The 25,299-nt window shown below is 39.5% G+C and overlaps 1 protein-coding gene across 14 annotated transcripts in view; it reads right to left on the bottom strand.

Annotated features, from left to right (window-relative positions):
• Positions 1–25,299, bottom strand: part of Tasp1 (taspase 1) — a 225,635-nt gene that overhangs the window by 146,754 nt on the left and 53,582 nt on the right. For all 14 annotated transcript variants that reach the window (XR_009591656.1, XM_060383183.1, XM_060383190.1 and 11 more), the window contains 2 exons: positions 18,268–18,347; positions 1–107 (listed from right to left, as the gene is read on the bottom strand). Coding sequence is in view for 13 of the 14 variants with exons in the window: in XM_060383183.1 (XP_060239166.1) it covers positions 1–107; positions 18,268–18,347 (187 nt within the window). In the remaining variant the exon portion in view is untranslated. The remainder of the gene's footprint in view (positions 108–18,267; positions 18,348–25,299) is intronic.

Raw genomic sequence — 25,299 nt, 5'->3', positions numbered from 1 at the left:
CTTTGCACTTGATTGTCTTCTTTTCTTTAGCTGAATGAAGTCTGTTTCCACCCTTTCTGCCAACTCTAGTTTCCTCTTATTCCTTTTAAATGCAGCTAAGCTGAATCCTAAAAAAAGAGAATAACAAAATTATATTTGAGAATAATTAGGACAAGAAGGAAAACAAGATAACCTGGACAGTCTTCCCAAAAATTTAAAAAAAAAAAAAAGCACTTAAGATTGTTGAACTTGAACTGTTGATTTTTAAAGTCTTCCCAATGTACACTTAAAGAACAGGAAAACAAAACAAACAGCACAAGTTTATAAACTTAAGGAAAAGTTCAAAGAAGAGAAGCAACTGAGTTCTGAAGGCAGACTGGGCCTTAGCGACCCACGGCCATTCTGCTTCGGGGTTTGCTAAGTCAGTGCACGGATGGAAGAGGACGTGGGGACAGAGCACTAGAAAGTGCACTAGAGCTGAGCTACTAGAAAAGAGGAAATCCTGGAGGCTGATACACCCGGGAAGGTAAAGCAAGCTGCACACACTAAGAAGCAGGGTGCAAATCTTAACCTTGTTCTACACAGAAGGGAGAAAAGTTTGCACAGGGAGTCCTAACTACGAAGGTCTCTGTACGATCTCAAGGAGGAAAAAGGGGCCTTTAAACTCCACTGGCAACTAGACTGGAATTAGCATCACCAGGGAAAGATGCTTCTGTCTGTGTCTACGAGAGTATACAGAAATACTGACAAGACTCGCCCTGAATGTTGGTAGCGCTTTTTCTGGGGTCCAAGACTGAATAAAAAAAAAAAAAGAAGCAAGCTCAGCGCCAATCTTTGTGTGTCTCTGCTTCATCATGTGGACCAGTGGCCAGTGCCCCTCAAACTGTAGCCAGCACACACTCCTCATAAGTTTCTTCTTCTTGGGTGTTTGTCCCCGCCCCCCAGAACATCCACACAGAAAGGCAATTTGAAAAAAAAAAAAAAAAAATCACTGAGTAGCCTAGTATAGTGGTTCACACCTATAATCACAGGACTCAAAAGGCTGAAAAGGGGGGACTATTATGGGTTTGAGGCCAGCCTGGACTACAGAATAAAACTTCCTCAAAAAAAAAAAAAAAAATTCACTGGAGCTTCATGTAGCATCTATAGAAAACACATCTATCTCCACTGAGACATTCTCCAACCTCGACTACATGTTAGGCACCAATATGAGTCTCAAGATTTTAAAAACATAAATCTTAACACAAACCTTCCATGAAATGCCAGAACAAAATTTAGAAATAAATAAGTAAAAATAGAAAATAAGAAAATACATTAAAATTAAGCAATTTGTTCATGAACAGCCAACGGGTCACTGAGGAAATGAAAAAGAAATCATAAAGTCTCTCTCTCAAATTGGGGCTAGAGAGATGGTTTAGTGGTTAAGAGCACTGGCTGCTCTTCCAACGGTCATGAGTTCAATTCCCAGCGATCACATGGTGGCTCACAACCATCCATAATGAGAACTGATTCCCCCTTCTGGCATATGTAAATGCAGATAGACCACTCATACATAAAATAAACAAATCTAAAAAAAAAAAAAAATTCTCTCAAGTTGACAGAAACACTGCAGACAAAGGCCTGCTTATTTATCAAATGCAGTAGAACAAAAACAGCTGGCAATAGTTAATTCCTACTTCACAGAGCCTCTACTGGGGGGACTAGAAAAACACCCAAATCAGCTCCAATCAAATGCTATCCTTTCCAAGACCAGGCCGGAGTAGTCCTGGTGTCTCTTCACAGCAGGAGGAATCCTAAGACAACCCCTGAGCACACAGGATGTATAAGGGAGTCTCCCTGACAAAGCAAAGGCCATTACTTGATTTTAACTGCTGAATTCTAAAAAATATCTCAAAACAAATGAAATACAGTTCTCAAACTATTCCAAATATAAACCGAAAAGGAAGGAAGCCTACGTTCTCTGTGTGTTAGCTCACCTAGAGAGTTCACGGCAGGCTCTACACTGAAAGACCTGAAGAGTTCACAGAGCCACTGGAAATGGCCTAGAGCACAGCAGGCCAGCATGATGTCTGAGCAGGTAATGGCCTCTTTGCCACCCCCTGATGACCTGAGTTCCCTCTCCAGCCCCACACATCATGCTATGAATGAATGTACATACATACAGAGACAGACAGGCAGGCAAGCAAACAGACAGACACACACGTATATTTGTCATGTATGTTATTTGTTAACTGTGTCTTAGGCAATTTATACCAATACAGAATTACTAAATTAAGTTAACAAAAAATAAAAATGTATTTCTGTGAAATGAAAACATGAATGAAAAAAAAGAAAGTTGATTATATGTATAAATACCACAGAAGCAGAATGTCTAGGAATAAATTTAAGAAGTGAGAAATCTCTATAGTGGCAACTACAAAAGACTGTAAAGAAATTTAAAAGGTTGTACAAGCTTATATTCTCACCAGCAATGGAAGAGGGTTCCCCTTTCTCCACATCCTCTCCAGCAAGTGTTGTTACTTGAGTTTTTGATCTTAGCCATTCTGATGGGTGTAAGGTGAAATCTGAGTTGTTTTGATTTGCATTTCCCTGATAACTAAGGATGTTGAGCATCTCTTTAAGTGTTTCTCTGCCATTCGATATTCCTCTATTGAGAATTCTCTGTTTAGCTCTGTACCCCAGTTTTTAATTGGATTACTTGGTTTGTTGCTGTTTAACTTCTAGGAATAGCGCTTCCTCAAGATACAGCTATACCACTCCTAGGCATATATCCAAAAGATGCTCAAGTATACAACAAGGATATATGCTCAAACATGTTCCTAGCAGCTTTATTTGAACTAGCCAGAATCTGGAAACAACCCAGATGTCCCTCACCTGAGGAATGGATACAGAAATTGTGGTACATTTACACAGTGAAATACTACGTAGCAATTAAAAACAGGGAAATCATGAAATTTGCAGGCAAATGGTGGTAACTAGAAAAGATCATCCTGAGTGAGATATCCAGAAGCAGAAAGATATACATGGTATGTACTCTCTTATAAGTAGATATTACACATATAATATAGGATAAGCATACTAAAATCTGTACCCCTAAAGAAGCTAAGCAAGAAGGAGGACCCTGGGTAAGATGATCAATCCTCACTCAGAAAGACAAATGGGACAGACATCGGGAGAGGAGAAAACAGGAAGCAGGACAGGAGCCTACAACAGAGGGCCTCTGAGCCAGTCCTGATGAGACCTGATAGGCTAGGGTCAGAGGGAAGGTGAGGAAGGCTTCCCCAACAGTGGACGTGGGGAGGGACATGGGAGGAGATGAGGGAGGGAGGGCAGGATTGGGAGGGGACGAGGAAGGGGACTACAGCTGGGATACAAATAAATAAACTGTAATTAATTTTAAAAAAAGATAAATTTTAAAAAAGAAATTTAAAAGGACATAAACATACACAAAAAAATTAAAAACACCAACCAATACTTTCAAAATACATATACAACCTAAAACAAATCCATAGATTTCATGCAATCTACATGAAAATACCATAAACATTTTTCATAGAATTTGAGAAAGCAATCAAAATTCACCTGTAACCATAGCAGATCCTGAGGAATCCTAGCCATCTTCAGCAAAAATAAAGCTGCAGCATCACACAACCTCACTTAAAAGACAGATTACAAAACCACAGTAACCAGAACAGAATGCTACTGACAAAATAAAAAATCACACATACACACACAGCTCCCATTGAATGGTTTTGGCTTCTTGATTATCTATTTTTAGGTGTATACATTTCATTATGTTTATCATATCTTATAGTTCTATATAAGTGAATATCTACCGTGTTTGTCTTTCTCCTTCTGGGATATTTCACTCAGAATGATCTTTTCTAGATCCCATCATTTGCCTGCAAATTTCATGATTTCCTCTTTTTGACTGCTGAGTAGTATTCCATTGTGTAAAAATACCACAATCTGTGTATCCATTCCTCCGTTGATGGACATCTAAGTTGTTTCCAGGTTCTGGCTATTACAAATAAAGCTGCTATAAACATGGTTGAGCAAATATCCCTTTTGTGTACTTGAGCAAAGTTTGGGTATATACTTTGCAGTGGTAAGTGGGTAAGTGGGTCTTGAGGAAGCACTATTCCTAATTGTCTGAGAAAGCGCCAGATAGATTTCCAAAGTGGTTGTACCAGTTTACATTCCCACCAGCAATGAAGGAGGGTTCCCCTTTCTCCACAACCTCTCCAGCATGTGTTCTCACTTGAGTTTTTCATCTTGGCCATTCTGATGGGTGTGAGGTAAAATCTCAAGGTCATTTTGATTTGCATTTCCCTGATGACTAATGAGGTTGAGCATTTCTTTAAGTGATTCTCTGCCATTCTATATTCCTCTACAGAGAAATCTGTTTAGCTCTGTACCCCATTTTTTAATTGGATTACGTGGTTTGCTGCTTTTCAGCTTCTTTAGTTCTTTGTATATACTGGATATTAGTCCTCTGTCAGATAAAGGGTTAGTGAAGATTCTTTCCCAAATGGTGTCCTTTGCTTTACAGAAGCTTTTCAGTTTCATGAGGTCCCATTTATTGATTGTTGCTCTTAGAGCCTGTGCTGTTGGTGTTCTGTTCAAGAAGTTGTCTCCTGTGCCAATGAGTTCTAGGCTGTTCCCCACTTTTTATTCTAACAGATTTAGAGTATCTGGTATTATGTTGAGGTCTTTGATCCACTTGGAGTTTAGTTTTGTGCAGGGTGATAAATATGGATCTATTTTCATTTTTCTGCATGTAGACATCCAGTTAGACCAGCACCATTTGTTGAAGATGCTGTCTTTTTTCCATTGAATGGTTTTGGCTTCTTTGTCAAAAATCGAGTATTCATAGGTGTGTGGGTTTTTTTTCTGGGTCTTCTATTCGGTTCCATTGATCCTCCTTTCTGTTTTTATGCCAATACCATGCAGTTTTTATTACTACTGCTCTGTAGTACAACTTGAGATCAGGGATGGAGATACCTCCAGATGATCTCTTGTTGTACAGGATTGTTTTGGAAATTCTGGGGGTTTTGTTTCTCCATATGAAGTTGAGAATCTTTTTTTCATGATCAGTAAAGAATTGAGTTGGTATTTTGATAGGAATTGCATTGAATCTGTAGATTGCTTTTGGCAGGATGGCCATTTTCACAATGTTAATCCTACCAATCCATGAGCACAGGAGATCTTTCCGTCTTCTGATATCTTCTTCAATTTCTTTCTTCAGAGAATTGAAGTTTTTCTCAAACAGGTCTTTCACTTGCTTGGTTAGTGTCACCCCAAGGTACTTTATGTTAATGGTGGCTATTGTGAAGGGTGTTGTTGCCCTAATTTCTTTCTCGGCCCTTTTGTCTTTGGTATACAGGAGAGCTTCTGATTTTTTTTTTAGTTGATTTTGTATCCTGCCACTTTGCTGAAGGTGTTTATCAGCTGAAGTTCTCTGGTTGAATTTTTGGGGTCGCTCATATATACTATCCTATCATCTACAAATAGTGACACTTTGACTTCTTCCTTTCTGATCTGTATCCCCTTGATCTCCTTTAGTTGTCTTATTGCTCTGGCTAGGACTTCAAGTACTATGTTGAACAGGTATGGAGAGAGTGGGCAGCCTTGTCTTGTCCCTGATTTCAGTGGGATTGATTTAAGTTTCTCTCCATTGAGTTTGATGTTGACTATAGGCTTGCTGTATATTGCCTTTACTATGTTTAGATATGTGCCTTGTATCCCTGATCTCTCCAAGACTTTAAACATGAATGGGTGTTGGACTTTGTCAAATGCTTTTTCGGCATCTAAGGAGATGATCATGTGGTTTTTCTCCTTCAGTTTGTTTATGTGGTGGATTACATTGATGGATTTCCGTATGCTGAACCACCCTTGCATGTCTGGGATGAAGCCTACTTGGTCATGGTGGATGATATCTTTGATATGTTCTGAAGAATAAAATACTTCAGTTTGCAAGTATTTTATTGAGTATTTTTGCGTCAGTGTTCATAAGAGAGATAGGTCTGAAGTTCTATTTTTTTTGTTGGGTCTTTGTGTGGTTTAGGTATCAGGGTGACTGTCGCTTCATAGAATGAGTTTGGTAATGTACCTTCTGTCTCTATTTTGTTGAATAGTTTGAGGAGAATTGGTGTTAGCACTTCTTTGAAGGTCTGGTAGAATTCTGCGCTGAAACCATCTGGCCCAGGGCTTTTTTTGGGGAGGGGAGACTGTTAATTACTGCTTCAATTTCCTTGGGGGATATAGGGCTATTCAGTCTTTCTACCTGATCTTGACTTAATGTTGGAAGATGGAATCTATCAATAAAATTGTCCATTTCATTTAGGTTTTCAAATTTTGTGGCATATAGGCTTTTGAAGTATGACCTAATGATTGTTTGAATTTCCTCAGTGTCTGTAATTATGTCACCCTTTTCATTTCTGATTTTGCTGATATGGATAGATTCTCTCTGCTTTTTAGTTAGTTTGGCTAAGGGTTTGTCTATCTTGTTGATTTTCTCAAAGAACCAGCTTTTTGTTTCATTGATTCTTTGAATAGTTTTATTTGTTTCTAATTGATTTATTTCAGCCCTGAGTTTGATTATTTCCAGCCATCTTGGAAATCCAGCCATCTTGGGTGTTTCTGCTTCTTTTTTTTTTTTTCTAGGTTTTTCAGTTGGGCCATGAAGGTGCTTTTATGTGATGTTACAAATTTCTTCTGGAAGGCACTTAGTGCTATAAATTTTCCTCTGAGCACTGCTTTTAATGTGTCCCATAAATTTGGGTATGTTGTGCCTTCATTTTCATTGAATTCTAGGAAGTCTTTAATTTCTTTATTTCTTAACCCAGCTGTCATTGAGTAACAAGTTGTTCAGTTTCCATGTGTGTGTCGGCTTTTTGTTATTTCTGTTTTTGCTGAGGTCCAGCTTTAGTCCATGGTGGTCAGATAGAATACAAGGGATTATTTCAATCTTTTTGTATATGTTGAGGCATGCTTTATGACCAACTCTATGGTCTATTTTGGAGAAGGTTCCATGTGGTGCTGAAAAGAAGGTATACTCTTTTGAGTTTGGATGAAAAGATCTGTAGACGTCTATTAGGTTCATTTGATTTAGGGACTCTAAGTGTTTTTATTTCCCTATTTGTTTTCTGTCTAGTTGATCTGTCCCTTGTTGAGAGTGGAGTGTTGAAGTCTCCCACTATTAAGGTATTAGGATCAATGTGTGATTTAAGCTTTAATATTGTTTCATTTATGAATATAGGTGCTCTTTTATTTGGGGCATACATATTCAAAATTGTGATGTCCTCTTGGTGGATTTTTCCTTTGATGAGATATAGTGGCCCTCCTTATCTATTTTGATTAACTTGGGTTGAAAGTCTATTTTATTAGATATTAGGATGGCTACTCCAGCTTGTTTTCTGGAACCATTTGCTCGAAAAACATTTTTCCAGCCCTTTACTCTGAGGTAGTGTTTATCTTTGTTGCATAGGTGTGTTTCTTGGATGCAACAGAATGTTGGATCCTGTTGCTGAAACCATTCTGTTAGTCTGTGTCTTTTTATTGGGGAGTTGAGTTCGTTCATGTTGATAGATACTAGTGACCAACAATTGTTACTTACTTTTGATGTGGGGTTGGTGGTGTCACTGAGTTTCACTGCTTGTATTCTTTGGGTTTTTTTGTTGTGTAGTTATCTCTTTCCTCTGTTTCCTTAGATGTAGTTGTTATCTTTGGTTTGGAGTTTCCCTTCTAGTAACTTCTTTAGAGCTGGGTTACTATGTAGATATTGTTTAAATTTGGTTTTGTCATGGAATATTTTGAATTCTCCTTCTATGTTGATTGAAAGTTTTGCTGGGTATAGTAGTCTGGGTTGGAATCTGTGGTCCCTTAAGGAAGGACTGTATGATTTCTGTCCAGGCCCTTCTGGTTTTCATAGTTTCTGTTGAGAAATCTGGTGTGATTCTGATAGGTCTACCTTCATAGTTTACTTGGCCTTTTTCCCTTGCTGCTTTTAGAATTTTTTCTTTGTTCTGTAGGTTCAGTGTTTTGACTATGATGTGACGTGGAGAATTTCTTTTCTGGTCTAGTCTACTTGGTGTTCTGTAGGCCTCTTGTATGTTTATGGACATCTCCTTCTTTAAGTTGAGAAAATTTTCTTCTATAATTTTCTTGAAAATATTTTCCGGACATTTGAGCCTGATGTCTTCTTTTTCTTCTACTCCTATTATTCTTAGATTTTGTCTTTTCATGGTGTCCTTGATTTCTTGGATGTTTTGTGTTTGGAACTTTTCTGATTTTATTTTTTTCTTTGAGAGACGTGTCAATTTCCGCAAGTGTATCTTCGGCTCCTGAGATTCTTTCTTCCATCTCTTGTATTCTGTTGGTGATGCTTACCTTTGTAGTTCCTGATCTTTTCTCTATGTTCTCCAGCTCCAGGTTTTTCTCTATTTGTGTTTTCTTTATTGATTCTAATTCTGTTTTCATGTCTTGTACCATTTCCTTCATCTGTTTGAATGTAGAGTCCTGCTTTTCAATGACAGCTTCTATTTTTTTGTCCGTTTCCTCTCTATATATCACTAATTGTGCCTCTATTTCTTTGGTTATAATTGCCTGTATTTCTATGAGAGCTTTATTTCTTCATTTGTCTTCATTTGTGTGGACATTTCTTTGAGAGCTTTGTTCATTTTTTCTTTATGTGCCTCAATTTTCGTGGTCATTTCTCTGAGAGCTCTATTTGTTTCCTCTTTGTTCATCAAGATTTCTTTGGCTATTTCTCTGAGAGCTTTGTTCATTTCATCTTTATGGGTCTCTAATAGCTGGAGAAACATAGTTTTGAGGTCGGTTTCTTGTATATCCAGTGAATTGAAGTATCCATTGGTTTGTGGGGTTGCTGGTGAGGTCATTATGTCCTGATTTTTGTTGGGTGTGTTCTTATGTCTGCCTCTAGCCATCTGGTTATTTATAACCCTCACTGTTTGTTCCTCGAGTTTGTAGTTCAGCCTATGATCGTCTCTTTCTGTTTTCTAGACTGTTTTTTCAGGAAGATGAGAGAGGTTCGCTGGTTTGGGAGTGGGCGTTTTGGTTTTAGTTTTGCCTAAGTAAGGAATGTGACGCTGGCGCTATTCGCATGCGCTTTTAGCGGGTGCAGTGTGCATGTGCGGATTATCTGACTATTGCAGTGGCCTGCAGGCCACTATTATGCAGTTTTGTCCGAGATCCAGGGATTGTTTGCCTGGATTACACTGGTGGACCCACAAGGCAGAGGCTTCAACATTGGGGTCACTATCCCAAATATCCTTATGATGCCCACACTAGGGGTGTGGGTGGCAGGGATCTCATCTGGTTGCTTCTGTGGCGAGGCAACTGGGTCTGGGGCAAACTCTCCCTAGAAGGCTCACTCACTGTCTTGAAGGACCAGCTGGAATGCACAGGGTTCCCCTTGCTCTCTACTCTCTGATTTGGTCCTGAGGCGGCAAATGTGCGGGTAGGCTAACAGTCAGCTCTATGGCACTGTGGCCGCAGGACTTGGTGTCCAGCTTTCCTGTGTGCTGCCTCTCTGTCCTTTCCCTCTGCCAGGAGGGGTTATGTTGACTGGTCCCGGGGTAGCTCGGGAAAGAGTTAGGTTGAGTGTTCTCAATCCCAGATCCTGGGACCAGATCTCTCTGCCAGAAGCAGCCTGGCGGTAGAACTTATGTTTGCTGATTTCAAGAGAGTGCCAGGTATGGTTGAGTGTCCTCAGATCCAGAGCTTGGGTTTCTCTGCCAGGGGCCACTGGGTGAGCTGGAGAGGGGGTGCTGTGACCGGTGGCAGGCTGCCTCTCTGTCCTTCCCCTCTGGCCTTCCCCTCCACTAGGGCAAGCTTATGGAGGCACTCTCAGGAGAGTGCCAGAAGGAGTTGGGACTTCTCAGTCCAGATCCTGAGCCGGGGCTTCTCTGCCAGAAGTCGGGGGGGGGGGGGTGGCCGCCAGTGTTAGGACTTGGTGCTAGACCTTATTGCACTGGTCCCGGGAAAGTCTCAAGACGTGTTGAATGACCACAGTCCCAGATCCCGAGCTGAAGTTTGTTTGCTAGGAGCAGCTGGCAACACTGGGGTCCCGGCTTTTCCCGGCGCTGTGAAGCCGTTGTGTGCCTCTCTAGCCTTCTGCTCCGCCGTGGCAGGGTTATGGTGGCGTTCTGGTTCTCTGGGGAGTGCCCGAAAGGACTGGATTTTCTCAGCCCCAATCTCGGGTTTTGTTTTTTGTTTTGTTTTTGTTGTTGTTGTTGTTTTTTGGTGGGAGCTGCAGCTCTCACTGGGGCTGGGGTACAGACAGTGTGGTCTGTGGCAGATTCTGCTGGACGCCTCCTGCCTCCTCCAATGAGGGAGTAGGGTTTTGGTTGCCGGGAAGTGCCTAGGGATCACCTCTCGGGGTGTCTCCTCCCAAAGGAGTCTGCCGTGACCTGATTCTAGATGGACTCAGATCATGGTTAGTCTCTTTCTTCTTGGAAGTCTAGATAACTCTGTTCTGGGTTGATCAGCCCCTTCACTCACCAATTTCCGCATTACAGGTCCTCTCACTTTCAGCTATGCTGCACACTAGCCACCACCATCTTGGAAGCTCAAAAAATTTATTTTCAATAAAAGAAAAAAAAAATCACAGCTCTGCATGCAAGACCTGAAATTGCTACAAAACTTGAGTATACAGCAAATTCCAAAGGGCAGCAGCAAACCATACAAATTACCTGCTTTTTTAAATGGACAAAGGATATGAGACAAATTATTTAAATGGCATTTCCCAAGCAAACATAAAGAGGCCCAAAAGTATATAAACAATGTACAGCAAAAACAGCCATAAGGTAAAAGCAATTCAGAAGGATAATGAATTATCTCTTCATCCAAGTAGAATGATGTTATCAAAAGAGGAAAGTACATGTCAACAGAAAGACACAGAGGAACTCCAATGCTTCTCAGTAAGAACATAAATCAACAGTCATCATAGAAAATAGTACCAAGCTCCGTCTGAGAATATAACTGCCATGTAAGCTAGTAAACCTATTATACATTGTATATCCAAATGAATGAAATCATCCTATCATGGAAACAAACATACTCCAGTGTTTACTGTAGCATCAAACATAGTACCCATGGCATGAAATCAATCAAGGTGCTCACCAATGGATAAAAGTAGGTAAGAAAAGGAATCACATATAAACAATAGAATAATAGTGAGTTGTAAAAAACAAAGTTTGTCATTTGTTCCATGGGTAGATATGATAAGACATTTAATGAAATAAAAAGACAGTTTAATGACATAAAGCAAGCACAGAAAGAAAAATTGAACTCTTTCTTACTCATTTGTGTAAGCTAAACAAGTCGATTAACAAAAGACAACTGTGGTCAGCAGATACCAGGATAGAAAAGAAGACCAGGAAAGGTCAGAAGAAAGAGAAGCCTGATAAAGAATGGCAACAAGGACAAGAAAGAGTAACTAAGCGTGGTGCTTTATGACACGATATGGACTCTGCAGCTTAAACCTGAAAACACACAGCCCAGTAACTTGGAGATCAGGACTCTGACAAGTTCAAGTTCTTCAGGGACCGGCACACTGCTCAATCTAACTGCATTCTCATAAACTTCAAAACTGTACAAAATTCTACAACATAAATACATATAAATGTTGTATGAATGAGGGAGGGAGGGAAGGAGGGAGAGAGGGAAGGATTGGGAGGGGATGAGGGTGGAGCTACAGCTAGGATACAAAGTGAATAAATTGTAATAAATAAAAAATTATATTTAAAAAAGTTGTATCAATTTATAAAGTTTTGATTTTTATGTTTAATTATCAAAGACCAGAGACAGAGATTTTTTAGATTAATTTATTTTTTCCATTTTTTTATTCTTTATTAATTACACTTTATTCACTTTGTATCCCCCCTATGGTTCCCTCCCTCCTCCCATTCCAATCCCTTCCTTCCTCCCCATTCTGCACGCATGCCCCTCCCCAAGTCCACTGATAGGAGAGGTCTTCTTTTCCTTCCTTCTGATCCTAGTCAACTAGGTCTCATCAGGAGTGGCTGCATTGTCTTCTTCTGTGGCCTGGTAATGCTGCTCCCCCCCTCAGGGGGAGGTAATTAAGGAGCAGGCCACTGAGTTCATGTCAGAGGCAGTCCCTATTCCTATTACAAGGGAACCCATTTGGACCCTGAACTGCCATGGGCTACATATGTGCAGGGGTCTTAGGTTGTCTCCATGCATGGTCCTTGATTGGAGAATCAGTCTCAGGAAAGACCCCTGTGCTCAGATTTTTGGTTCTGTTGCTCTCCTTGTGGAGTTCCTGTCCTCTCCAGATCTTACTGTTTCCCACTTCTTTCATAAGATTCCATGCACTCTGCCAAAGAGTTGACCATGAGTCTTAGTATCTGCTTTGATAGTCTGCAGGGCAGACCCTTTCAGAGGCCCTCTGTGGGAGGCTCCTAACTTGTTTCCTGTTCTCTTCTTCTTCTGATGTCCATCCTCTTTGCCTTTCTGGATAGGGACTGAGCATTTTAGCAAGCTATACCACTCCTAGCTATATACCCAAAAGAGACACAAGTACACAATAAGGATATTTGCTCAACCATGTTTGTAGCAGCTTTATTTGTAATAGCCAGAATCTGGAAACAGCCCAGATGCCTCTCAGTGAAGGAATGGATACAGAAATTGTGATTCATTTACACAATGGAATATTACTCAGCAATAAAAAAACAAGGAAATCATGAAATTTGCAGGTAAATGATGGGATCTGGAAAAGATCATCCTGAGCTATCCCAGAAGCAGAAAGACGCACACGGTATATACTCACTCATATAGACATATCATATAGGATAAACCTACTAAAATCTGTACACCTAAAGAAACTAATCAAGAGTGAGGACTTGTGCCAAAGACAGAGATTTTAAAGGCCAATAGTCACACACTAAGACTCAGCAAAGGATTATAAACAGATTTCTCATCCAAATCTTTGAGGCCCTAAGTTATCAATTCATGTGTTCACAGAACTGAAAGAAAAGGAGCTGTAAAGCACAAATCCCAGATCTAATTGACCTGTGTTTCAAAAACGAGGACTAAATTAAGATAGTCTCAACATACACAGCTGACCACCACCAGACCTTCCCTATAAGAACGACTAAAGAGGGAAATCAACAGGCAAAAACAAGAGGATCTCAGGCAACAACATAAAAGACACAAAGGCTTACAATGGAGATCTGACCCAGGTGAATACACAATTACAAAAGCTATTCCTGTTCTGTTGTTCCTGTTTACTTTCTACACCATTTTACAACTAAAACATGGAAAAGGTTATTCCGTGTGTGTGTGTGTGTGTGTGTGTGTGTGTTTACATGAATAGAGAATGTGTGTTTGTGCATGTGCAATGACATGTATCTAGAGGTCAAAAGACAACTTTGAAGAATCAGTTCCTTCCTTGTACCATGTGTGTCTGAGATGAAACTTGAATCATCAGGCTATAAGGCTTGGTGTCAGGCATTGTACTTGCTAAGCCATCTCTATGACTATTAAGAAATCTTGTGACATTGACAGCTGAAAGGGAGTGGTGACAGAAGTATATAACAAAACTCTTTATTAATAGTGCCCCATTAACCTAGCATAAATTCAAATTATGCTATAATTTAAGGTAATTAATCTCCATGGTAATCATACCAAAAAGAAAATAGGAAAATTATATACAATAGTTTCAGAAATAAGAATTAAAATCACTATTGAAGAAAATAAAACCAAATAAAGATTAATGGAATAAAAAAACAAATACATAAATAAATAAATAAATAAATAAGGAGCAAATACTAGAAAACATAAAAGTTAATAGCAACAGCTAATCTAAACACAGAGCATTAATGTACACACATTGTATGTGTGTTGTAGCATATACACTGAGGTCAGAAGACAACGTCCAGGGATTGGTTCTCTTTTTCCACCAATGTGTGTCCACATTTCAAACTCAAGTCATAAGCTCAGCAGCAAGTGCCTTTCCCAGCTAAGCCACTTGGTAGCACGATGTGAAGCTGAAGACGACAAAACTATACACATAGACAGTATCTCGGGGCTGCCAGGGAGAAAGCAGGACAAAGTGGGCAACCTCGTAAACAGTCAAAAGGGAAGACCTATTTGAAGACGTCAGCGTTTTTCAATCTTCGTCCTACTGACGGCATACTGAGATGCCGCTAGAAAAACCACACACGTGCACATGCACACACAGAGTAAATAAATACAAATAAAAGCAACTTACAATGACAGATATGCTAATTAGCCTGATCTCACCCTCACAATGTACAATGAATCCCTGTACCCCATAAATACTTAGATGTGTCGGATTTTTATAATTTGAAAGAGTTAAATGTCTAAATAACATATTTTTATAACATACATTTACTGTATTTGTTAATATCTACTATCAATTATTGCTATTATTTGTTATCTTTATGGTCAACTTGATGGGACTTAGAAGCACTATAAATATACTTCAGACTATATAAATAGGTTAATGAAAGAGAAGGACCGAGCCTAAACTTGGGTAGCACCATTTCATGAGCTGGAACAATCGACTGAATAAAAAGGACAAAGCAACCTAAGCCTAAGCACTCATTACTGTCCACTTCCTAACCTGGGTAACAGTAGGACAGAGCCCTCCTCTTCATCCTGTCACACCTCTCCTGCCATGATGGGCTGTGAGCCATGTACTGTAGACCTCAAGGAACCTTTCCTTCCAAAGGGTCAGGTATTTGTCACAGCAATAAGACAAATAACTTACGTGCTGTTGTTTTTATTTCTAACTATTCACACTGCATTTATTAAGACCATATATTTAGAAAGCACACCTTGTATCTCTGTAATGAAGAAGTCAATTACACTAAACCAACCTATTTTGGAACACAACCCAAGAATAGAGTCTGAGGAGAATTCTGAGTGTTTGTGAGAACACTCAAAGAAAACAAGAGTCTTGTGACCTCTTTAAATCACACAATTGTTTTTGGAATGTGTTTTTGTGCTCCATCCAGGTGTTAGAGAGTTGAACTCAGATTACTCATTATTGCTTGCTGGTGTTTATTCAATTAAATGTTTAAATTATGCTTTATATGCTTTATGGAAAAACGTGGTTTTGCAAGTATGGCTTGTCCTGGTGGTTGTACACAGCTTGAACTTATGAGAACTTTATTCACGTGACCTTTCTTAACCCTCAGAGTATAAAGTGTCAGAGACTCTGAATAGAGCTGGCTAGTCCATGAGACTTGAGTCCACCTCATTCACCATCTCCATTCTCCCAGTTCCCAGCACCTCCACAGCAGTGACACTCCTATACATGCCAACATTACAAACCATGAGTAAACTTTTATTTTGTTTTGTTTCCGAAACAGGGTTTTTCTGTGTGGCCTTGGCTGTCCTGGACTCGCTTTGTAGATCAGGCTGCTCAAACCCACACCGATCCATTTGCCTCTCCCCACAATCCCCACTCAGTGCTGAGATTACAGGCATGGGCCACCCGGCCTGGCATGAGTAAACTTTTTAAAAGAAAATAAAACTAATCCACACACCAAGTAGACAAAGCACAAAGAAACCAACATCTAGGCATACCATGTTTACATTGAAGAAAAGCATATATAAAGAATTCTTCTAAAAAGCAGAGAAAAAAAACACATCACATTATTATAGGAAATATTTAAAAATAGTAATTTTAGGAAATATCACAAGCCCAAAGCAACATAACCTTTTTTTTTTTTTAATGATGAGAGAACAAGAAGTAATTCGGGTACCTGCAACATGCACGCAGCACCAGGGAAAAAATAAAGACACAATGGAATATTATTCAGCCATGAAACAGGAAGACTTCTGAGCTGTGCAACAACAACATGAACACTTTGAAGGAACGACATTAGGTGAAATATGCCATACATACAGGCTAGATTTTACTGCAATTCTCTAAGGTAGCCAAAGAGACAGATCCATAAAGACAGAAAGTAAAAGCAGGATCACAAGCAACCAGCAAGAGGGGAGCAAGCTCAACAGTTCCATTTGGGGTAAGAGGAGAGTGGCAGCTGCATAGCTCTCTGCAGATATGGAGCTTTACCCCAGTTCCTCTGGGTTGGACACAGGATATTTCTCTTGTGGTTTTTTGTTTTGTTTTTCTTTAGTGGTCTGAATGCTCACTGAGAAGCAATCTACATAAATCAGTATATATAAAAATATATGTAATATATTATATGTATATATATGTATATAATATAAGTATATTTATAAATTTATTAATATATACACACACCTCATCCTTGCCGGTCTATCTCTCTGTCTGTATCTGTGTGTGTGTCTGTCTGTCTATCTGTCTGTGTGTCTGTCTGTCTCTATCTCTCTCTCCAATTAAAGATTACTAGATGATTTTAAGACTTTTGAACTACATGATTTAGCCATCCTCCAAAATCTGTCTTCTGTTAATTTCATGAGCTCAACAAGAGCACTTTTAAGAACTTTTAAGCACTTTTCTGCATATTAAGAAAATAGATTTAGCACAGACTCATTTAATTTGGGTTTCCCTGTTACTTACTATGACTTGACCATTTTTCTACTGGGGATCACTTGGATGCTGTGGTTCTGAAGTCAGCAAAACATCATCATATTAAACAATGTATCCTTTTTTCTTGCTCAAGTTTCTCAGTTTTAACTCATGTGTCTTTCTTTACATTTAAGCCTAAAAAGTTGTTGCTGACTCCTTAGGGTCAGGCATGGTACCCATGCCTATAATCTGAGCAATGGAGCAGCAGAGCTAGAAGAATTAGGTTTGGGGCCAGCGTGTATTGCTGTTCTATTGCGGCCAAGAGACAGCATAATCAAGACAACTTGTAGAGGAAAGAATTTAACTGCGGGTTGGCCTAAAATTTCACAAGGTATTAGTTCATGGTGAGGAGAATGGCAGCCGGCATGGTTCTGGAGCAGCAGCTGAGTGCTTACCTCTGATCAGAAAATGGAGACAGAGAGAGAACAAGACTGAGCCTGGCATGGGCTTCTGAAGCCTCAAAGCCCACTACCAATGACAGGCCTTCTCCAACAAGACCATATCTCCTAGTCCTTCCTCAACAGTGCACCAACTGGAAACCAGTCAAATGCATGTACCCATGTGGGCCATTCTCATTCCAACCACCAGAGTGCCATAACAAATTTCAAGCCATCTTGGCACATAGAGTGAATAAAATCCTGCCTCAAAATACAAAGCAAGGGGCTGAATTCAGTAGTTAACAGCTTTTTCTACTGTTCCTGAGGAACCCAATTCCATTTCCAGCATCCAAGCAATAGCTTATAATCACCTGAAACTCCAGTTCTAGGGAAACTGAAGCCCTCTTCTGGCCCACTGCACAAATACGGTGCACAGACATAGATGCAGGCAAATTACCCATACCCAAAAATAAATAACTAAACAAATAGATTAACAAACAAATAGAAATGAGCTAATCTTAAAAAGTGAAAAAAGAAACAGAAAAAAGGGAGGGGGGGCTGGGCGGTGGTGGTGCACACACTGTTGGTGCCACCACGAGGGAGGGAGTCGGGGACAGGATAGAGGCAGGCAGAGCTCTGTGTTCAAGGCCAGCATGGTCCTCAGAGGTAGTTCCAGAACAGCCAGGACTATGCAGAGAAGCCCTGTCTCAAGAAAACAAAAAGAAGCCAGGCATGGTGGTGCACGCATATAATGCCAGCACTCAGGAGGCAGAGACAGACAGATCTCTGTGAGATCAAGGCCAGCCTCGTCTACAAAGTAAGTCCAGGACAGCCAAGGCTACACAGACAAACCCTGTCTTGGAAGGAAGAGAGACAGAGAGAGGAAGAGAGAGAAAAGGGGTGAGGGAGAATCCTCCCTCACCTCAAGAGCAGTTAAACATCCCTTCCCTACTTCCTCACAGTGTCCTCCAGGGAAAGCACTCTGGCTTTACTATTCATAACCACTTTAAATAGCCTAAAAGTGATACTTGAGAAATAACTCTACAACCCCCCCCCCTTGAAAACTCACACCTGTAATGCTAGCACTTAGGAGGACTTCTACACGTTCAGAGCTATACAGGAAGCTTCAGGGCAGCCTGGCTTACAGAGTAACACTGCCTCTAAACAAAAAGCAAAGAGGAAATCTCCAGAATAAAAAGATGATGAGAAAAAAAAAAAATCAGTAAGCTTGACCTATCTTTTAATTATAAATACTTCGACTTATAAGTGTGTCAGAATAGAAGTAGTATAACACTTTAGGCTTGTTTGTACAGCTTAACTCATGAAGGTTTTACTCACTTGTGGTCATGATGCTAGGAGGGCAAGAGGGTATCCCATGATCCACTGCCCATCTGTAGGCTCCTTCTCCAACTAAAAAGCTAACAACAAAAAAGTTATTCTTTTAAAAGTGCAGTGTCATCTTCTACAGTCAATAAAGTTATAGAAGTAATATCACATGAGAACTAAATTAAAGTCTTAGAGATACAAGTAATTCTAGAGTTGGTGCAAAATAAGATCGTTGCATGCTCACATTTTCTTCTACATTTTTCCTCACTGGAAGTAACTAATGTAGAAATTGGGAAAAAAAATAACACAATAAAAAAGTGAAACTCACTTCCTACAGGCTTTCTTTGATCCATATTGTTATTAAATTCATACAACCTACTCAATCAGGGTAAGAGTCTAAGTGGATGTTTTCAGAATTGTTGTTCTTGTCTAGAACTATAGCCGCTCAAAATAAGTAATAAATCTAGATATGCACAAACACACTGTCATGTTTACACCCTAAGTTAAATGCAAAAAGGCATACAGAATTCTCACAGTCATTTTCACTCTAGTGAGCAAAAGCTGAAATACATCCCAAAAGAGATTTTTCAGGACTAACTACAATTTTTAATATAACAAAGTGAAACGGGGCTTCTGAAGACTAATTTCCAAAGACCTCAAAAAGCATGCCAACAAAAGTAACGATCTAAGTAATTTCATGAGAGAAACAGTATTTTCAAGGAACAACTATAATAATCACTTCATTTGCTTCCATAGTCAACGACTTAAAGACCCCAGCTAGCTAGTAATAGGCCCCTTGAACTTGCACCTGACTGTTGGTCTACTATTCTCTATTTCTTGCTTCTGTTCTTCTAATCATTCACACATTGAAACTCAAGAGTAGGAACTATGAAAATCAGTGGTGACGAGTACATTCAAAGCTCTTTCAAAGGACCCACACTAGTTTCCCAGCATCCATGTTCACAGGTTCATAACCACCTCTGTTCCAAGATTTCTAAATATCTTCTGACCTTTGTAGGTACCTAAATTCATGTGGACATAATTCCACACAGACATATACACATAAGTTAAATATAATTTTAAAAGTGTAGTATTAAAACACACCTCAAGAGTGATAATTATTGAAGTCTTTATATGAAATTATTACTAATACCAGTATTTAAAAAAATCAGCACTTCCATGCTTTCTGCTACCAGAAAGCAACATTTGAGCCCTACCAGGTCCCTCTGGGGCACAGCCAGCATCTGTGAGCTACGCTCTGTCCCCTGAGCTGATTCAGGCCCTCCTCTGCCTGCCTTCCCAAGGATACCTGCTGGACCAAGGAATATCCAGGTTAGACACGCACCCCCATCTTCCATAATCCGTATCCCACCAGGTCCCTCTGGTCTCTGGTACACAGTCAGTAGCACTGAGGTATGCTTTAGCCCCTAAGCTCCACTGTCCAAGTCCCCAGATCTGCCTTCCTTCCCAAGGAGGCCTGCTGGCATCAGAAACATTCAGGAGTCCTGCAAGCACCAGGAATATCCGGGTGGCCAGAAAGCACCAGGGACAGCCAATCAACAAGATCCAGGGCATTGTGGGCACCACCAGAGCCCAGCTATCCTACTACAGCAGGCCCTGAATATCGTAACACAGCCAAAGCACAAGAAAATGACCTTAAATTCAATTTTATAAAGAAGATAGAGGCCTTTAAAATGGAAATGAATGAAACTGTTCATAACCTGAAAATGGACATAAAAGCAATGAAATAAACAACACAACCTGGGGGTATCCTGGAGATAAAAAAAACCTACGGAAAAGAACAGTAACAAAAGACATAAGCATAACCATAAAATATAGGAGATGGACAAGAGAATCTGAGGCAGAGATGCGACTGAAGAAACTGATGCATCAGTCAAAGAAAATGTTAAATCTAAAAAGTTCCTTACACAAAACATCCAAGAAATCTGGAACATTATGAAAAGACCAAACCTAAGAATAAAAGGAATAAGAATGAAAAGATTCCCAGTTCCAAGGCCCAGAAAATATTTTCAACAAAATCATAGAAGAATACTTTCTAAATCTAGAGGGGAAAAAAAATGCCTATAAACATACAGGAAGCATATATGTTTCAAACAGATTAAACACACACACACAAAATCCTCCTGCCACATATTAATCAAAATACTAAATATAAAGAATGAAGAACAAATATTAAAAGCTGCCAGGGAAAAGGCCAAGTAACATATAAAAGTAGACCTATCAGATTGTCATCCGACTTCTCAACAGAGACACTAAAAGCCAGAAGGGCCTGGGCAGATGTTTTACAGACCCTAAGACACCACAGATGTCAGCCCAGACTACTATACCCAGGAAAACTTTCAATTACCATAGATGGAGAAAACAAGATATTCCATGACAAAACCAAAATTAAACAGTATCTATACACTAATCCAGCCCTAAAGATACTAGAAGGAAATTCCAACCCAAAAAGGTTAACTATACCCAAGAAAACACAAGGAATAAATGAGGCCACACCAGCAAAACTAAAAGAAGACTCTCTCTCTCTCCTTTCCCCTCTCTCTCTCTCTCTCTCTCTCTCCACCCACCACCAATATCAAAATAACAGAAATTAAGAATCATTAGCCATCAATATCTCTCACTATCAATGGACTCAATTCCCTAATAAAAAGACACAAGCTAATAAAATGAGTGCAAAAATAGGATACATCATTCTGCTACATACAAGAAACACACCTCACCTCTGTGACAAAGATAGACACTACCTCACAGTAAGGGCTGGAAAAAGGTTTTCCAAGCAAATGGACCCAAGAAGCAAGCTGGAGTAGCCATTGCAGTATCTAATAAAATAGACTTTCGACCAAAATTAATCAAAAGAGATGGGGAAGAACACTTCATACTCAAAGAAAAAATCCATTAAAATGATGTCTCAATTCTGAATGTTTATGCCCCAAATTCAAGGGCACCCACATTTGTAAAAGAAACACTACTAAAGCTTAAATCACACATCAAACACCACACTGTAATAGTAGGAGACTTCAACGCCCCATTCTCACCAATGGACAGATTATTGAGGCAGAAACTAAGCAGAGATATAATAGAACTGAGACATGATGAATCAAATGGACCTAAGAGATTTCAACAGAACATTTCACCCAAACACAAAAGAATATACGTTCTTCTCAAGACCTCATGGAACGTTCTCCAAAAGCAAAACAAAACAAAAAAGCAAACAAGCCTCAACAGATTCAAGAAAATTAAAATAACCCCTTGTATCTTATCAGACCACCATGGATTAAAGTTGGACTTCAACAACAACAGAAACAACAGAAAACCTACAAATTCATGGAAACTGAAAACTCTCTACTTAATGACCACTGCGTCAGGGAAGAAATAAAGAAAACACTTAAAAACTTCTAGAATTCAATAAAAATGAAGGTACAATAGACCCAACCTCTGGGTCCCAGCGAATGTAGTGGTAAGAGGAAAGTTCATAGCATTAAGTGCCTTCATGAAGAAGATCTCACACTAACAAATTAACACCTGAAAGCTCTAGAATAAAAAGAATCAAACAGACCCTGGAGGTGTAGACAGCAGGAAATAATCAAACTCAGGGCTGAAATTAATAAATTAGAAACAAAGAGAATCAAGGAAACCAAGTGCTGATTCATTGAGAAAACCAACATGGCAGACAAACCCTTAGCCAAACTAACTAAAAGGCAGAGAACAAATATCCAAATTAACAAAATCAGAAATGAAAGGGGGGATGTAACATATATCAAGGAAATCCAAAGAATCATTAGGTCTTATTTCAAAAACCTATACTCTACAAAACTGGAAAATCTAAATAAAATGAATGATTTTTGATAGATATCACTTACCAAAGTTAAATCAAGATTAAGTAAACAATTTAAATATACCTATAACCTCTAAGGAAATAGAAGCAGTCAGCAGTCACTAAAAGTCTACCAACCAAAAATAGCCCAGGGCCAAATGGTTTCAGTGCAGAATTCTCCCAGACTTTTAAAGAAAAGATAATACCAATATTCTTCAAACTCTTCCACAAAATAGAAACAGAAGGAACATTACCAAACTCATTCTATGAGGCCACAGTGACCCTGATACCTAAACCACACAAAGACCCAACAAAGAAAAAGAATTTTAGATCAATTTCCCTGATGAACACTGATGGAAAATACTCAATAACGAGAAAATGCCTTCACCAACTCTATATCCAGCAGAGAGCTAATATCCAAAATATACAAAGAATTCAAATAAGTAAATAAGCACCAACAAACCAAATAATCCAATTCAAAATGGAATACAGAGCTGAACAGAGAATTCTCAATAAAAGAATCTCTAATGGCCAAGAAGTACTTAAAGAAATATTCAACATCTCAGGAAAATGCAAATCAAAGTGACTCTGAGATTCCACTGTAGACCCTTCAGAAGATCAAAGACTCAAGTGGCATCATATGTTGGCAAGTGTGTGGACCAAGGGGAACCCTCCTCCACTGCTGGTGGGAATATAAGCGTGTACAGCCACTCTGCAAATCAATCTAACGCTTTCTCAGAAAACTGGGAACAGTTCTACCTCAAGACTCAGCTACACCACTCCTGGGCATATACCCAAAAGAGGCTCCACCATACAACAAGGACACCTGCTCAACTATGTTCACAGCAGCTTTACTTGTAATATCCAGAAACTGGAAGCAACCTAAATGTCTCCCAGCCAAAAATGGATAGAGAAGTTAGGCTACATTTACCTAATGGAATACTACTCAACTCTTTTTAAAAAGGACATAATAAAATTTGCAGGCAAATGCATAAAACTAGAAAAGATCATCCTGAGTGTGGTAACCAGATCCAGAAAGACATGCATGGTGTGTACCCACATATAAGCAGATATTAGCCATAAAGTACAGGATAAATATGCTGCAATCCAAAGGCCCAAAGGAGCTAAATAGAAAGGAGGCCCCAAGGAAGGATGCCTGAGTCTCAATCAGAAGGGGAAATGAATTGAACATTGGCAGTGAAGAAAGGAGAGACTGCGGTGGAAGAAGGGGTGGGAGGGGAACAGGAGGGAGCAAGTGAGGAGGATGAAGGGACAGGGACCTGGGACAACACATACTTAGATGTCCTGTGCTGAGTAACTGCAACAATGGTGATAAGCACGTAACCTAGATGGAGTCCACAAACTCCTAAAAACATAACGTGGGTAAGTGTAGGACTAAGTTCTCCTATCTCAAACTGTGTCTTATCCTAAAAAGCTCTGTAACATTTTAAGACAATGAATGAAACCCATATCAAATGTACGAATGTGGTAATTAGCCAGTTATCATTGCCCAGATTAGGAAACTAAACTTCAGGCCCAGGCTCTTTCATTAACGGGTGTACTGCATAGCTGGGAAATGTTACCATCAGCATGTAAGAAGAGAGAACTCATGCCATAAAATACTATGTGGGACCAGGGGAGACTGCATGGATTTCTAAGGCTCAAACTAGTTTTTAAAAATACCTTTTTTTTTTTTTTGAAGAAAAAAAAATGATAAATCTGGTTAAACTGATACAGGTACTAGAAGAATCTACTTTTAAATTACTACTGTTAGTAATTTACAGCGAGCTTCCAGGTGAGTAAAGATTTTTCTCTGCTAGGCAAGATTAGGGTAGTAGAATAAACTTGTCCTCTTGTCTGGATCAATGAAAACTGCAAATATGAAAATCAACCGTTTCAGACACCAGGCAACAAAAAGGAAGAACATAAAATGTGCCTTGCTGCAATCAGAGAGCTAACTGATATAATTTCCAGAGAGGTTCTAGGCCACAATCCTAGAACCTCTAGGTCTAGCCCAGCAGTCTCTAGGGCAAACAGATGGAACTGGGCCACTAGAAGCCAGAATGGCTGGAGTTCACAGGACAAAGTACCAGAGTGAAAACAACTGCACAAAGAGGACCCCAGAGATCTGTACCTTTTTAGCAGTTTGCTGAATGATGATCACAACCTAAGAAAGACAGAATTAACCAAAGCCTTGAAACACACAACCTACAACTACAAAGGCAACAAGTTCAGATAGGGCCAAGTACACTTTAAGGTCCCAACACCTAGAAGAAACTTTCTCACTCTGACATCATCTGATATAATACTCTAAGAGTTCTGCCTTATAACAAGTCAAAACTAGCTCAACATTAAATGCATTCTGTAGGCCTGTGAAACAAAGTCTAAAGCAGGACCTGAAAAGAACCAAACTTTTTAAATAACTTTGCCACATCCTGAAATAAAATTTAAGAATGCCTACTAAAATATAAAAAATTCAATACACAAAAATGTAAAATTTACAATGCCAGCAATGTAATAAAAAAAAAAAAAAAACAAACTACCAAGCAGAAAAATATAACCGGGGGGGGGGGGGAGAGGATCACCCAACTCAACATAATCTAAAAGTAATAAAAATGATAAACACAGTAAACAAAGATATTAAAGCAATTAATAACCCCATTCATATATATTCATAGACAGAAGCCTTTTTTAAAGGCAGTAATCAAATGTATGAAAATAACTGAAAAGTGAGAAATAACAAACTAGACTGCATGGGATTTTCTGGTGACTGGATACCACAGGAGAATGGTAAAGCACAAGCAATGCAAACTTCCAAGTGAAAGGAAGAAAAAGGAAAGAAAAACAAAGTCAGGAAGTTGTAGACCTATACATGAGCCATATCCAGCTGTTCCTAAACGGAGAGGAGCATGCAGATGCACCCACTGTCAGAGCTAGCTTCAGCTTGACACACCCAGGAGGAGGGATCTTCAGTGGAGGGAGGGCCTTCAGATTGGCCTATGGGCGTGTCCATGTGTGGGCAGTTTACTAACAAGGGTAGTTGACCAATCCAGAGAAAGCAAGCCAGGATTCAGCACTCTTCAGTGTTGACCTCACTTCCTACCTCCAGCTTTGGCTTGTGTTCCTACTCTGACTTGCCTGAATGATGATTGTGATATGGAATGGTAAGCCAAATAAACTATTCCCTCTCCAAAGGGGTTCTGGTCCAT

The sequence above is a fragment of the Meriones unguiculatus genome, chromosome 4, assembly GCF_030254825.1.
Source record: "Meriones unguiculatus strain TT.TT164.6M chromosome 4, Bangor_MerUng_6.1, whole genome shotgun sequence".
Lineage (NCBI taxonomy): Eukaryota > Metazoa > Chordata > Mammalia > Rodentia > Muridae > Meriones > Meriones unguiculatus.
The sequence above is the reverse complement of the archived record's forward strand: the minus strand, read 5'-3'. Positions and strand labels throughout refer to the sequence as shown.